Consider the following 17,165-nt stretch of genomic DNA (forward strand, 5'->3'; position numbering starts at 1 on the left):
AAATTCAGGTTTCCTATCTCCCTTACCCATTTTCATTAACCTTATTTGGATTGAATTCCAGCAGCTATTTATCTGGCCACTCCTGAAGTTTGTCAAGGTCATTTTGAAGTACCCTACAGTTCTCTTTCAGTTTTTACTCTCATTAAATTGGCATCATTGGCAAACATTGACATGTACGAGCTCAGTCCTTATATGAGGTCATTTACATAAATAGAGAGATAGAGAGATGGTCATAGGACAAAGCCCTTTGGACAAAGTCCCATCTCAAATCCTTATCCTGACCCCTTCCCAGTGCTATATTGTCGTGGTGGCTTGGTGCTTTCCCCTGATAGTTCCCTTCCCTTCCTTTCCTTCATTTCTCTATTGATAATGCCATCCAATTTTTTCAGCGAGAGGAGTTGCTGGGTGTTGCATTCAACAGGATTATGCGAATGGACCCTAATACAGGTGACCACATAAAGACATGGCGCTACAATACCATGAAGGTAAAATTTCTTTATTTGATTTGTTCACTGTCATTGTTATTGTGGAAATATATGTAAAGTATTGGGTAGTTCCATCTTGGGAAGACCGTGTGAATAGTGCTCACTTCATTAACCACTGTACTGTGCCCATCATGATATCATAGGGTAAAGTGGGTGTGCCAACCTACATATGATGTTTGTTGGTACAGTATATTGTAAAATTCCAAACTTCTGTGGGTACAGAAGGCTGCTCTGTTCCTCAGGGCACCAGTAACAGACGCCATCTAGAAAAAAAATTGTCTGCATCCCTCCTGGCTGTGAGAGCCTCAGTACTGCCAGAACAACCAAGGCTGGTGCATGTAGCTGGGGCTTACAGCACAGCTGTGCAAGTTAGGGCCACAGCACCACTTAATAATGACTAAAATGTGCAACTGAAATTATTTTGCAATGATAGTGTCATAGATGATCCTGACTGTAATAAAAATTATGCAAAAGGTTCAGATATCAGTGAACACAAAACTCTAGTGATGATATTCACATTAGCAGGCAGACAGTCACAGCACTGGTTTCGAACTTCCGAGGTTTGTGAATCTTCACATCATGCAACATGATCTCATGTTCCTTTAGAAAATAATCTTGTGGAAAATTAATCATATTCATGATTTAGTAATAGGAATCTGATAATGGATAGCAGTGTTCGTAGTAATGATAGCAATGTACATAGTATATTTCTGGGGTATTTTGCTGTCAAATAAAGTTGTCTGCTCGAGTCAGCTGGTCATAGTGTGTAGCTCTATACTGTTCTAAGATTTCATTACCACACACACCAGAATTACTTAGTGGTTCATTGAGTTGGTCCAATTTCTGTGGAGAGCCCCTCTGGCTCCCTGGAGCTTACCGGACTGATATGTATGTATGTATTAGACCGTGGCATCAGTCAATTCGATTGCAGTTCTTGCCTACTGGGGACCACGAGCCAGAACCTGGCCCCCCTTCAGAAAGGCACGAGGAGTAATGGCCTATAGAAACCTCCAAGTTATTGGAAGCATTCCTTGTTTGCCATCGACTGGGTTAGGCACCCAGAAAGGTAGGCATTCCAAAACAAACACCACCTGGTTAAAAATTGCTACCGAAAACTGAGCTATCAAGCAGAACTCCCAATCCCGATAACAAGCATGACATCACAACCGCCGCCACGCTGCTGTCTGCACAGCTCTACCCTCCCTGGAAGAAGGAAGGGAAGTCCCAAACCCCCTGTGCCAGCCAGCCAACTTCGGTTCTGAGGGTGAATATAAAAAACCCAAATACTGCCGACCGGAGGGAAAGGGGGTTGCTGGGGGGCCTCCGGAACTCACCAGGAAAATGGCAACTCGCCCAGAAAGAAAAAAATTATCTTTTATCTTTATCTTGAAAGATAATGATAAAGATAAAGTAAATTAAGCTTTCTTAATCTTTCTTCACAAGAGAGGTTTTAATTTCCAGATCTAACTGTATCATCCTTCTCTGTACACTTTATCAAGAATTTATGTCCTTTTCCAATGGACATGATGTCCAAAATTGAACTGAATGTTCTAAATGGTGCCTAGCAAGGTCAAGACAAAGCTGAAGAATAATGTTAGATGTTTTATTACTTATATTTCCTGTTGTGAATACTGGCATTATATTAGCTTTATTTTGGACATTTATACACTGATTTCTTAGATAAGATCCCCCTACTAATCATGACACTTTAGATATCTTTTTCCATTCCCCAAATAGCTTGATTTTGTATCCTTCCCCCATATATATTGGTAAACAAGCTCAACCACCACCACCAGCCTGTGTTGATTACATCAGCTAGTGCTCATTATATCATTACATCCCATGTAATAACCACACCTTCCTCTTTTCATACAGTCAAACTATGTCTATTGTTCTAATAAAACTGGTAATTTAACCTGCTACCGTGCCAATGTTTTATGTACTGTGTATATATATATTTCAGGCCTGGAATGTGAACTGGGAAACACGACACATGATGATCCAGTTTGAGGAAGATAATGTGGTATTTTCATGTCTGACTGCTGACTGCAAGGTTTGTGTTCTAGGCTCTGAAGTACTACAGTTTTGGTTGCGTCTAGGTGGTATCCTAGTCAGTCACAATACCACATTTTGAGAAAATAATGCTCACTGCTATCCAATGATAAGAATTAGAAATGTCAATTCAGTTAGTGGTTGGAAAGAGCAAGTTGCTGTATTTTTATGTTGATTTTACTGTTAGGTATATAATAAGTAAAGTTGAACATATACCATCAGATTTAAATGTTAATTTTATGGTTTTTTGAGATTGATTTTGTAATGCATTAATGATGGTATCCTACCTGATTTTTATAAAACTCTTCACTACTCATTTCTAAGTATCATACAGAAAGATCTCCGAATCTATTTTAAGTAAATGCAGTCCGTGAAAGGATTTTCCCAGGCCATCTAGAATTGACGTGGCAACCTTGCATTATCACCTAACTTATAATCCTTAGGTAAAAATTACCGGTCACCCTTTTGCCAAAGTCAGGTCAAAAGTCGCTCTCGCAGCAACTAAAGTACTCTCTCACTAGAGGCGTGTTCTCCACTTAACAAGTCAGCTTTTAATACAAATTAATGCATATTCTTTTAATACCAGATATGTAACCTTCTAAATAAACAGCTAAACTGTTACACCCTGACCCCACATGGTGAAGGCTTATACTCCCTGTACTTAATGGAACAACATCCTGCTTCCCTCTGTCCAAACTGCATTATTCCACTTAGTCGTGCACCTCCTTGTCAATTGCCCTGATTTTCTGGTTGCTCAAGTGTCTCCTAATATCCATTGTGGTTGTTTGTCTCTCATTAGAATCTATGGTGAATTGGATACGTTTGATATCTTTTGCCTTACGTCCTCCTGTTCTTGTATTGGCATCTTGAGTGATATTTAGCAGTTCTTGAATATCTTACAACACAAATGGTTCTACATGGTCTTCATGGCTTGATGTCTTCTTTGGTAATCTGTTAACTGGAGGAATATAAAAACTCTCTAGAAAGGTTTCATTTTGGAATGAGTGAAGCTCTACTTGAAATGAAGTTAAAGTAATAACCAAGAGGAGACAGACGGATAAAGACAAATGCAATGTCAGACAAACATACTGATATAAAGAATGATATTTTGTTGAATATTATGGTTTTTATACTTATTGCACATTAGATTCAACGAGATAATGAATTGCCATATTTTTCACATTTTGTGTTAAACTAGACCACCCATTACAAAAGATTCAGTATAGAAAAAAAATTCAGCTTTTTCATCCAAATGTGAATTGAACATTACACATGAATATGGTAAGTATTTATTTGCCAAAGCAGATTCTATAATATTGTGTATATAACAAAAAATTGCTATTGTTTGCTAGTTTTTTCTAAGATGTATTTACAATATCTTGTGCTTTTATTTTGCAGTATTGTTTTAAAATTTGACTTGCAAAACATATACTGTAGTTAAGTAGTTTTAGTCAGAAAATTAATCCAACTTTGTTTGGTTTAGCTAATTCTGAAATATAGTAAACTGAATGTCGAAAAATTGCCCGGGGTACTGTACAGGGCAGTATTTGTGCATGATAGGGCAAAATTATAATAAATGAATAAGTAAAATATCTGTTTTGAACCTTGCTACTCATCTTGAGCAGCTCATGACACATTACATTACCTTCTTTTGTAATTTATTGACCAAATATTCCAGGTTGTGCACGAGTTCATTGGTGGATACATCTTCCTCTCCATGCGTACAAAAGATGCCAATCAAAATCTCAATGACGAACTGTTTCACAAGTTGACTGGTGGATGGGTCTGAAGTGTCAAGACTCCACTCTTCTTGAAATGGTTATTTTAATATCTTAAATGTTCAGCAAACTATTGCATGAATAACTTTTATTGACCTAAAAAATTCATGCTTATGAATTTAAAAATGTCATTATTGAATAATTTTTTACTGAAAATACTAAAGTCATTTGTGTACCGTTAGGTCCTGATGTACTGTATATTTAAATCTGAAAATGTAAGTGGACAAGGTTCAAACAAGGTTAACACAAAACAGATAGTGAAGCTTTAAGGTTTTCTGTATTGTACGAGTTAAATAAAAGTTAATCAGGGTTTCTTCCATCATTGCCATCTTATGGCTTGAAGTCTCGAATGCTTCCAAGAATAGTGACAAGTGACATTGTTACCATATATAGTTATATCTGTTCAAAATAAATAATTTATTTGTTGATAAGCCATTATAAGTTAATTGTAAAATTGTTAATCCATTGTATATACACAACTGTGAGCTCTTCCATTTAATAGCCAAAATACACTTTGTAAAAAGCATGCAATTTATATTTTAAATGCTGTAAAAGAAGTAGCAGTAAATATTGACATCCAGGACATTCTCATCCTGTATTTTTCTTTAGTGCAGTTTGATCATGGCCATCAGTAGTGATTGACAGTTACATCAGTACTCGACTGTGTTAGCTTATCATTACTACCCACGTTAAAATTACCACTTAATTAATCAGAACATTCATTATATAATTGTCTGCATTCTGACTTGGGACGCAGTAACCCAGACTCCAGCTGTTAGAATGTGGAAGTGTTTACAACACAAATGGCAGTAGTGTTACATTATTTACTTTTTAATAGCAGTGTTTTACAAATTAAACATTATGCTCAGAAATTGCACATATGAAAATAAAGAGGTTTTAATAATAATTTCAGCTTGAAGTAATACAAATTGAAGAAATTTCCCCGATGCTGTTGCAATTGTTAGAACCTTTACAGTTGTATGTTTGCTAGCTTTTATTGAATTATATATATTATATAACTTACGAGATCCTGGCACATGTTCAATGTGTGAATAGTGCTTTACAGCACTGTATGTGTAAAGGTCACATATGAGTAACAGTTTATAAAGAATGAATCAACTTTATATAAATAGGCATGACTTATTTAACCTGTTATTTCTATTGCTTATGAAATGTTTTGGTATAAACACAAATATTCTAATGCTTAATATATATATATAGATAATGTTTTTTTTATTAAGTGTTATACTGCATTTGCATAGTAGTACAAGGCAGTAGTTCAATTTTATCATAGTGACTTCATGATTAAGATACATTATTTAAATTATTAGGATATAACTTTTTATTGTACAAGCTCTACGAAAAGACTTACTGAACTGATTTTAAATATTAAATGTTAATATGCTAAAAGGGAAATAAGGGAAGTTTTCATTTTTCAGACTGCATAGATAATGCTTGAAGTAGTTGTGGAAATAACATTAATTATTGTAGGCATTCATTTAGACTGTTGCAAGCCGTGCCCAACGTGTGCTATGGGGCCCGTGCTCAAGAGTTTATACCCGGATTTCCTTTGCTATGCTCAAAATAGTAGACAATCATGAAGGTATTTACAGTACATAAAAATGTACACTGAAGTTATTTTGGCAGAATTTATGATGGTAATGCACAATATTATAGACATTACAATGACATTATAAATATTATATTAATTCTTGACACTTATTCACTTGGTAATAGAAAGATAAGGAAATAATTGTCCTTATACTGATGTATATCACTAATTGCTTTTGTAAATGAGGCTTTTATTCTACGAAATTGTAAATGGAAAATTTTAACCGATTTATGAAGAAAAAAGTCTTAAGTAATTTTGCATTGTACAAATTTTTGTAGTACTGTAGTAAAATAATTTTAGTGCTTAATTAGTTGACCAAAACTTTCATTGTTAACAATAAAATGGTCAAAATTATTAAGGGAAAATTTTCATTTTCAAATTTCAATTATTAAGGGAAAATTTTCAAATTTTTATTTCAAAATTTTAATTGTTAATTCAAAATTTTGATGCAGACATGTAGTGTGTGGTGAAGACAAGTTATCCTGTATTATGTATCACACATTAGTCTGCACAACTTAACTGTCTGGACCTGATGTTTAAACATTAATCTCCTTACACGCCTTATTTTCTATGTATTAACCAGAAATAATTGAGTAGTGTGTATGTAAAATAAAATGGCAAGGTGTTAGACCATTTTCAATCCAGATACGTGATTAGGATTCAGACTGTATAGGTAATTTCTACAATATATTGACCTCTGTGAGTTGTGTGAACCATGTTAGACTGTGTTCCTAGGTATAATGACAAAGAAAAACTCTTGCTATTAATGATCTTTGCCAACTGTAGCCTTATTAATGGTGCCTACCTATGCATTTAGTGCTGAATGGCTTGTAATATGCAGTATAAATGTTTTTTAATCAATGAAGAAGTTGTATTTAATTTCATATTCTGCCAATAATCATAGCCTTTAAAATGTGAGGGGGGGTTATTTATGGATATATGGAACTAATTGTCAAATTCTTAACCTTCCCTTTCAAAAATTATTAAATGATCTCCAGAATTCTGGATGGTTCGAGGCTAGCGAGAAACCTTTAGACAGACTCTATATATGCATTCTTCACATACGTATTCCTTACCCTCTTTCTTTTTGCATTTTGTTTAAGTAAAATTAATCAATTTTTTTCATAAATTATGCACCACATACCCATCCCATGGGTGGTTGGCAGGATGCTCATCTCTCTTTAAATCCCATGATATTAAGTACAGTATACTGCTGATTACTGTACTTGCTTTTTTTTATGTTCATTGCATATTCTTATTATATTTATATTTCACGAGTTATATGAAGTACCATATTTGCACAATTAAATGCTGCTTTCAGTTCAAAGCCGTGGGGTGTGTAATTTCACGCAAAGTAATTAAATGTCAACTCGACATTACACCCTGAAGTAAAGCTGTCACTTTAACCCCTAAAAGAGCAGCTGTTATCAAAAGTGCCTCTGACTGTGTAAAACAACAATAATAATAATAATCATAATAATTTCTTATCGATACATGCATGCACAAAGGAAGAAAAGGGAAAAAATGTCAATGTGAGAATCAGCACTACATACAGTACTAATTTGCTGCCTCGTAGTGTAGGGCTGGAATGATGAAGTTGGATGGTGTTGATGTTTGTGGCTTCACTTATTAGTTTACATTATGCATTTTTTGTGTTGAATAATTTGATTTATGTAGGAACTTCTGACAAAAACAGTGATAAGAGAACCTTTTAGCTTTAAATATTTACTTCATTTGTTCTCATTCAATTTTTTAAATATTTTCACCAGTATTATTGCAGAGATTCCACCAAGAAAAGTCTCAAACATACAGTTGTATTAAGTTTTGACATGTAAAATTAAATCCTATAACCCTAACTGTTCTAACAAACTTTCCCGAGCTTGTCATTTTTACTCATGACCAGATCCACTGTTGGAGTGTGATTTTCTGTTGTTTTCTCAAACTTAACCAGAAAGTTTTTAGTTAGTTTAGTTCATTTATTATGCACCCCATACCCATCTTGTGGGCGGTAGTGGAAAGGGTTACAGAGGCACATAATGGGCTCAGGGACTGAACCCCACAATTCATTTAGCTAAGCAAGTTACAATCTTGATGAGCTAGTTACAAAATTCAATATAAGTCGTCACAGAAATTTTTTATTTGATTAAAAATAGGTTTTAACTACATAAGTATATTTATTGACCAGGGTGTTGTTAAAGTTATTTGACCATTAGCAGTTTATTAGCAATTGAATCTTTAAATCTCCCTCACTTCGTTGCACATCCCAAGCATTTGTGGACTTCATTATATAAAAATATTTTTGCTGAAAAATGGAGGAAGTATTAAATATCAATGTTAAAATAAGCATTTTTTTTTTTAGTAGAGTGGTGAAACAATGGACTTTGAGGTCTCTGACCATATCTTATTTTTCTAAGTTATCTTTTACATATCTAAGTTAATTTGTGCATTTTTGTTTTGCAGGAACATAATCTCTGTGCAAATTGATGGCTGTCTGAATGATTTAAAATTTAACAATTTACTCATTAATGCTGTGTGTGATTGAATTTCTGGTTATTTTTCATACTTAAATTCTATTCTATTAACAGATGTAGTATTTCGGTTCTTTTATCTTCACTGTTCATGTCATTGCCTTTGTAATTTCCAAATTTCATTACAGGGTACTTGTAATCTGCATCAGGTTATTTTTGCTCTGCACCGAAACTGTTATCAGTCTATTTCTTTCATTGTCCAATTTTGTTCTTCATTTCCATATCTTATTGTATATTTAGTAATCTTCATTTCCAGTTAAAACATTACTGATACAGCATTTGTAAGACAGTAATTCACTGAAGAAAATAAAACATGTATGGTATGATATGCATAACAAAAGAATGGTTGATGTTAAGCTTGCAGAGTACACAATAAAAAATGACATTGAAACCTTATGGTAATGCAGACATGTATGAGTGATGGGACAAAATCAGTCTCAGTGTTGAAAATAAAAATGACTGAATAATATTAACTACTTACTGGAGTGCATTATCTCCAGAAAAGATACAGGGTGTTACATAAATAAAAACAAAGCAACATTGAATAAATAGTTTGAAACTCGAGACCTGAGCTTGTCCCTCAATAGATATCTTAATGAATCTGATACCATCTTGCCATCTTGATTGATATTTAACACCTTTTGAATATCTAGTGACACAAACTTTGCTACATGATCTTCCTGGCTTGGTGTGTCTTCTTTTGATAATTACTTAGTTCTTGAGACTCCATGGCTCCTATTAATACCGAGTTGAGGAAGTGTTTGATGAGCCACAATGCAGTATTAACGTGGTTGATATTCCTGCTGAAATGGTATTCCTGCCAATTAATGTGGAAATCATCAAATTCTTTAAAAGATCAGGGAGAGAACAATATGAAAACTGGAAATCGAATTGCAATCATGAATTTACCTCAGCCCCAGAAGGACAAACAAAAAATGACTATACTGTACAGTATAGCACTGTATAGGTTGTGAATTCTTGGAAGGAATTCTCGTTAAATAGCTGAGCATTCTTTAAAAAAGAAACTTGAGATTTTGTTAATGTTAGTAGATAGTTTCTGACAGTTCTGTTTACTTCCAAGCTCGGGCAATTTCTTCTCAGAAATTCAGATGTCTAACTATTACTACAATTCACACTAACAATATTTTCTCTTTTATCATTCAAATTTTTTTTTAACTTTAATGCAATATTGTACAGATGTCATTCTTGTTTACATTACTGTATTGCCAGCCAGTTTAAACCATTTATTTTCTGGATCTGGATATCAACATTTCTAGCATTAGTTCTTTTTTAATTTTCAGCTGTAAACTTTACTATCTGCAGGTTATTCTTTCTGAATAAAATAAGTTTCTTTGGATACAAGGTAACGAGCAAAAGTTTTATTCCATATGAGCATTGACGACTTGCAATGCTCATTGCTCAGGAAAATTTAGTTTCATAACTAGGATTGTCTGCACTGTCCCTTCCCCAATGTTTCCAGTCAATCAAATTTTCTGTTTGCGGTATGTGATGTTGGACACGAAAATTTATGTATCGGAATAGAATTTCAAATGTTTTCGTAGGTTGTTTTGTAAACTGGAACCAGATTTTCTATAGGTGCAATACTGTAAATTGAGAATACCCGGTATGTCCCAGAACAACTCATGATCAACATGTAAAAACATTTAGGGAAAGTAAGCTAACATGAATGAGCATATAATTTATCTTGAATTATAATGTTCTGCAAGATAGACATTGCAATTTTTGAAGCATGAAGTGGTCTGATTAATAAGAGATGTTAATGCCAAGCACTTGTGTGAGATCTGTGTTCTCTCCCCCTACTTAGATTGCTTGACTATTTCCACCTTCATGTGTATGTTAGTGTGTCACCTCTTCCATGGCATGAGTGTGCATTTTCTCACTTCCTCTTATCAGCCATTATTAAGGATATTTTCCGTAGATAAATAGCTAAAATACATTGGCCCATGGAATGCATCATATGTCTGCACTTATCACAAGAAGATTCCTGACTGGGCAGTGTTTGTTGACTGCAGGGCACCCACAGGCTGTGCACATGGAAAAGTAGCCTTTTGTATTTCAGGGGACGTAGGAATAAGTTCAAATAGCAGATGATAGCAGAAACTAAAATTGAGACTTAAGGTTGTTGATCAGACCACACACTAGAAAGTGAAGGGACGACGACGTTTCAGTCCGTCCTGGACCATTCTCAAGTCGAAGTCAATTCTCACAATCGACTTGAGAATGGTCCAGGACGGATCGAAACGTTGTCGTCCCTTCACCTTCTAGTACTGTATGTGGTCTGGTCAACATACTTCAGCCACGTTATTGTGACTCATCGCCTGCACTTAGGAGGTTGTTCGTTGTAGTAGATGGTTTAAATCAGAGACCCCCACTGTTTAAGAAGAAAATGAGAAAAAACAATTATGGGACTGTATTAGCGCTCACCCTTATAAAAAAATATTAAAGTTACTACCAATAAATTGTTCTTTGTTTCATTATATACCATTATGTATTTGACATGAGCAAAGTGGGGTTCATTTGACCATAGAGGTTGGCATAACCCTAAACATCAATACCAACCAATCTGTCTGAAGATTGATGATTGTGACCCATTTGAGTTGGTCATGACACAGATGAGCTTGTAATGGTAGTGATTTACATTTAGGTGGCAAGATTGTGGTGAGCATTTTGGTGAATGATTAATGAGTTGTTATAGTGCTAAACACAGAATTTATAAGTTTTAAATTCTTTTGTCGAATACAACCAACTTGATTTTTTTTTTTTTATTTTTATAAATGAGGGGCATATAACTTTATCTTGTCTTACTGCTCTCGTAATGGCATCCTGAATAGAATCTAAGAACTTTAAAAACAAAAATATTTGGTGAGACAGTTATGCTATGTAGCCTTCTGGGTTTGGTACTTTTTGATAATTATAATCATGCCAATATGGTATACATTACTGTGTAATTAAATGGCTGCAGTATTAGCTTGAATTGGGTAACATGTCGATCATTCTGCTATTCTTTTCAAAACTGTTGGTTCATGCATCCAGCATCCTGTCTCTAGCTGTATAGTCTACTTTTAAAGTTTTAATGGCAATATAACAATGATGGCTTTTGGGAAGGAAGTAGCCATGTACTTTTCCCTCTCCCATCCAAGAGCATAAATAATCTGAATAAAAGTTGGTAATATGTGAATGTACAATTTATAAAATGTTTAATACAGTTATTATGGATTTTGCAAAGGTTTATACACAGTTTTTATGAAATATTAAATATAAATGGGTACTTTACAGATAATGTACTTAAATAATATCAAATTTATTTAAACTTCCATGTTACATCTTCCCCAAAGTTAAATTTTGAATGTGCCACTACTGCATAATATTCTTTATTGCAATTTTTGCTTTCTGTGCTTGTGTGAGAATGTTAGTTTTATCACTGTCAGAAGGCTCTTTATTAATTAATGAATTTAAGTACAGTACATTTAAATAATATGAATATATTAAGAAGTTTAGCATGCATGTAAATAGCAATGAAAAAATAGCTATTCCAAACCAAACCAAAATCATTATGGGCTGGAATTGCTGTGTCATTGTATGTAATATGAGATTGTGTGTGTGTGTGTGTTTAATTACCTAAGTGTAGTTACAGGATGAGAGCTATGTTCATGGTGTCCTGTCTTCCCAGCACACATTTTTTTTATAATGCTTCGAAACTACAGTACTGATGGTTTTGGCCTTCACCACCATCTTGCCTAACTTGTTCCAACCATCTCCTATGTGCTGAAAGAATGTGGGTCTGACTCCCAAATGCTAAAGGGATGATGAAGGTACAATATAACCATCATATTGTACTGTTTAAATAGTAAATGAATGTATCACACTGATACACAAGTTCTAATGCCATATGCAATTGAATATTCCAGAGATTGCTGGTCATGTTTTTATTGATTTCAGATGTGAAGCCGCCTTGTGTTGTATTAAGACTAGTCCAAGTTTTGTAAAGGAAAATGCCTAACAATTTATTTGGCTAATACATGCACATGCCTAATACATGCACAGAATATGAGCATATTGCCATGCAGCCATAGTAGCAGAAGCAGGAATGAATAATACTTCTAATGGACTGAACTTTTCATAATGCCATTTGGCATGTCTTATCAAGCTGAGGTTCTATATTGTTTTTCATTCTGAATTTTGTAATTTGTTAGCAACTTGGGATTACTGTATTGTGTAACAGTATCAACATGTCCTTCATGCACAGTTTATCACTTATTGAGCAATTATTGGTTCTTTAATTATTAACTACAATTGCAGACACTTCATTGACACCCTACAAGGTATGAACAGCAAACTGAACAATGGCATCATTTAAAGTAACACATTGAAACTCATAATGTCTCAGTTGTTTTGTGTTTGTTAAAGCTAAACTTGGCTCTAGATGGTGTTCATGTATAATTATAATATTTACCTTAGTGTTTAGTTGAACTACAGTTACTAGCTGAAGAGTTTTCCTTTATTTCATTTAAATAATTAGTTGACATGTTAAAATACTTATATATTTTTGACTAAAATAATATTTATATTACATAGAAAACCATAATGAACCTGTCAACTATGACTTGCATATCTTGAGGCTTCTGACCCTATCTGCTGCTCTCTTCTGACCCCATCTGCTCCTGCCCTCATTTGCTCTTCTCTTCTGACCCCATCTGCTCCTCTCCTCTGACCCCCATCTGCTCCTCTCTTCTGACCCCATCTGCTCCTCTTCTGACCCCATCTGCTCCTCTCTTCTGACCCCCATCTGCTCCTCTCTTCTGACCCCATCTGCTCCTCTCCTCTGACCCCCATCTGCTCCTCTCTTCTGACCCCATCTGCTCCTCTCTTCTGACCCCATCTGCTCCTCTCTTCTGACCCCATCTGCTCCTCTCTTCTGATCCCATCTGCTCCCCACTTCTGACCCCATCTGCTCCTCTCTCCTGACCCCATCTGCTCCCCACTTTTGACCCCATCTGCTCCTCTCTTCTAACCCCCATCTACTCTCCTCTTATGACCACATCTGCTCTCCTCTTCCCAACTCTTACTTTATAAATATTTATGTGAATAACCAGAATGTGTGACAGTTTGTAAATACAAATTTGATTAAGTTTTGGTCATTTTCTTAAAAGCTGTTATAGTACTGGGCTTCTCTGCTTCCATAAACCTATTTACTGTAGTGATGTAATTGGTCCTTGTGCCAGGGGAAAGTACATTGCTAAATAATTTACCAAATACATGTGATACCAAGATACAATAATGTGTTTTATATCATCTTCCTTAATACCGTAGTGTAATAAGCATGTTCTGTCTACTAAAACCCATTCATTTATCATTGTTCTCCATAGGCAACTTTACAATGAACTAGCAAGGACAGTATTAATTATATTTTCAGTGTGTTTATTTTTTAATAAATATCATTCTTTGATAAGTTCTAATCTAATATCTGTCATCTGAGTTTTTGTCATATGAGGCATGAATGATGTAACAGATAAACAGCCAAATTTACCAAATATCCCTAATTTTGTATGGATATTTCAGAAACTAGATGAGAAACAGATAAATGACTGAACACTGTAAAATGTGCTGAATATATAACTAAATATGACAAAATATCAACATTTTTGTGTAGGTATTTCATCTAATGACAAACCAAGAAACAAGATGCTTATATAACCATAACGTTATCTTGGTACCTTTAAGGTACCAAGAGAACAAATGTAAAATGTTAAGGCTGTCAAAGCAGAACAAAATAAATTAGGATTATATTTGTTAAATAATCCACAACTACAACTCTTAACTTAATTATAAACCTTATATAGTCTATATCATCAGAAATTCAGAAACATCTATTTTCACATTTTTGTCATTAAAGTACCTGTATATATTTTGAACCACATACTCATTCTAGGAGTCTTAGTTTATTGTGCACCCCATAGTCATCATGACACCCAAGGGGTCCATGTAATCACCCCAAAGCTAATTACCCCAGACGAACAGGCCTGCGGTTTGTAGCTTGGTCCACCAGGCTATTTGACGCCGCTGTTATTTACACACATGGCATTATATGTGGATATTTAATCAATCATTGACTAACATTAGTAGTCCAAATTAGCCTAAATTAATTAATTTTTTTTTTTTTTTTTTTTTTGAGATATATACAAGAGTTGTTACATTCTTGTACAGCCACTAGTACGCGTAGCGTTTCGGGCAAGTCCTTAATCCTATGGTCCCTGGAATACGATCCCCTGCCGCGAAGAATCGTTTTTTTCATCCAAGTACACATTTTACTGTTGCGTTAAACAGAGGCTACAGTTAAGGAATTGCGCCCAGTAAATCCTCCCCGGCCAGGATACGAACCCATGACATAGCGCTCGTGGAACGCCAGGCGAGTGTCTTACCACTACACCACGGAGACTGCTAATTTTAAATTAGCCCAACGTCTATAAGGATAAGGGGTTGATTTATGAGTGCCGGGCACTCAATACTAACTAGCCTACCTTGCTACTTTTTTAACATACATATAAAACATTTGTGTTTTTTAACGAATTTACGTGAAATAAGCATTGTTCTGAGAGAGAGTTACTCTGTCGCTGGATCTGTGCGGGATCGGAGCTCGGCGATTATAAAAATACACGCATCTTCGCTTTAAATTCAAATATGCCCATGGTAACGTATTTAAAATGAAGCTTATGTTTCTATCTTTCTTGAGACGTATTAATAAACTCTTATGCTTATTAACGATTCTGCGTGAAATAAACATTGTTCTGAGATGAATATTGCGGATTTCCGGCTCTACTAGCGATGAAAAAATGCAACTTTTATACAACTGCATATATCTTCGGTTTTACTTTAAATTTTGTCCTGGAAGAGTTTTCACATATGGATCCTGTTTCTGCCGTTCTTCTGACATAAAAAGATCTTTGGTTGAATAAGTTAAAAAAATGTTTTCAACAATATTATTAGGGCGTTCACCGATTCCAACATGGGTGACCCCTTTTGGAAACGCAACACATGGGTTGACCCGATTGACAGACTGGTCAGGTTCCAATAGGGACTGAGACGTTATAATGGAAGGGGCCCTTCCAAACAGTAACAGCTCTCCTCTTTCCCCTTCTCACCATCTTCCATACGCCAACAGGAGTCATCAGCAAGGGTAAGTAATAACTTGAACATACTTTGTAGTGAAGATTTGGGTGAATTAGGTGGAGTGGGTATAAACTGGGTATGAAAACAAGAATTGTTGTTGTTGTCTTGATTTAGGGGCGACGACGATCGTGGGATCGGATGCGCCCTGGCTGTCCCATACCGGGAAATAGCGGAGGGATGGGGTCCCTATAGTCTCTTCAGGCCATAGACCCTGCAATCTCCTCAGACTTCATATTTTACAGTCTCTTCAGGCCACGGACATGACGGATGAAGCGGAAGGTATGGCGAAGGATGTCATGACGGACGTCTTCGTCTCTCGCACCGGCCCCGTCAAGGAGAACGGGAACTGTGAGGCGAGGAATATTCAGCCTACGAACGGCACTCTGTAGTCTGACGCGAGCGCTATGAAATCGAGGGCAGTAAAGAAGGTGTTCCACTGTATCCTTCTGGGTCGGACACCACTGGTCACGATCAACTGTGGTGCGCTGGCGATAAAATTGCGTAGAAATTGCGTCTTCTTAAAAAGGGAGCGGGCATTCCAAAACACCACAGTATTCTCAGGATGGGGCGCTATTATCCCTGAAAAAAGAAACAGCTAACTTTCTGACCACCTGTACACAGATGTCTCCAAAGGGGGAACCACCAGAAAAAGCCATAAAACCCTCAAACAAAGTAAGTAAAATGCGTGGTATCAATGACAGCCAGTCCAGAGGATGTTGATCAATGCTTCTCTGCCTGACGGAAGCGGTGATCGACTCAGGAACTCTCTTGACGACGCCTGCGACTGGTGGGTGCTTCACTCTGGGCCTTATGTTCCACCGGTGTCACAATCCCCTGGGAAAGTGCCTGCGGGAGTAAAGGATCATCAGGGCTGTCTGTTGGAGCAGTACCTCCTAATCGATGAGAGTGTCGACGACGCCGGTGTTGGCTTTTTGGGGGGAGAGGCAGGAGGGTGACGAGTGCCAAGCTCCGGCCGAGACTGAGTGTCCATGTCTGTATCCGTGGATGAGTTTTCGTCCATGACAGAGCTCAGGCAAGATAACTGGGAAACTTTTGTTAACAGTCTCAACTCTCACACCCCCCTCAGCCAGGCATGGAAGGATATTAAAAGAATTAAAGGCGATAAGCTCGGCCAAGTAGCACACCCTCACCCTCTACACAGAGCAAACGAGTTAGTCGATGCTTGGGCAACCACCTCTAGCTTCAATAATCTTCCCCAGACATACAGTTCAGATTAAATGCTGGTTACGGAGATCGAGAAAGGCTCGTTGACTTCATGCTCCACAAGGAAGATGAATGCAACGTGCCATTTACTGAGTTTGAATTACTCGCGGCCCTAAACAAAGGCAAAGCCACATCCCCCGGTGAAGATGGTATCACTTATGACATATTGCGTCTGCTCCCTTTAGTACCAGGGAATCCCCTACTTGAGCTGTATAATATGAGCTATGTTACTGGGGAGCTTCCTAACTCTTGGACCAACAGTATAATCATTCCAATTCCCAAGCCAAATCAAGAGAAT

At 36.2% G+C, this 17,165-nt stretch overlaps 1 protein-coding gene across 2 annotated transcripts in view; it reads left to right on the top strand.

Annotated features, from left to right (window-relative positions):
- Positions 1 to 13,754, top strand: part of Fit1 (Fermitin 1) — a 123,231-nt gene extending 109,477 nt beyond the window's left edge. For both annotated transcript variants that reach the window (XM_045747390.2, XM_069313666.1), the window contains exons 11-13: positions 390 to 485; positions 2,449 to 2,538; positions 4,216 to 13,754. In XM_045747390.2, coding sequence (XP_045603346.1) covers positions 390 to 485; positions 2,449 to 2,538; positions 4,216 to 4,326 — 297 coding nt within the window. In that variant the 3' untranslated portion in view covers positions 4,327 to 13,754. The remainder of the gene's footprint in view (positions 1 to 389; positions 486 to 2,448; positions 2,539 to 4,215) is intronic.
- The last annotated feature ends 3,411 nt before the right edge of the window (positions 13,755 to 17,165 follow it).

The sequence above is a fragment of the Procambarus clarkii genome, chromosome 7, assembly GCF_040958095.1.
Source record: "Procambarus clarkii isolate CNS0578487 chromosome 7, FALCON_Pclarkii_2.0, whole genome shotgun sequence".
Taxonomy (NCBI): Eukaryota; Metazoa; Arthropoda; class Malacostraca; order Decapoda; family Cambaridae; genus Procambarus; species Procambarus clarkii.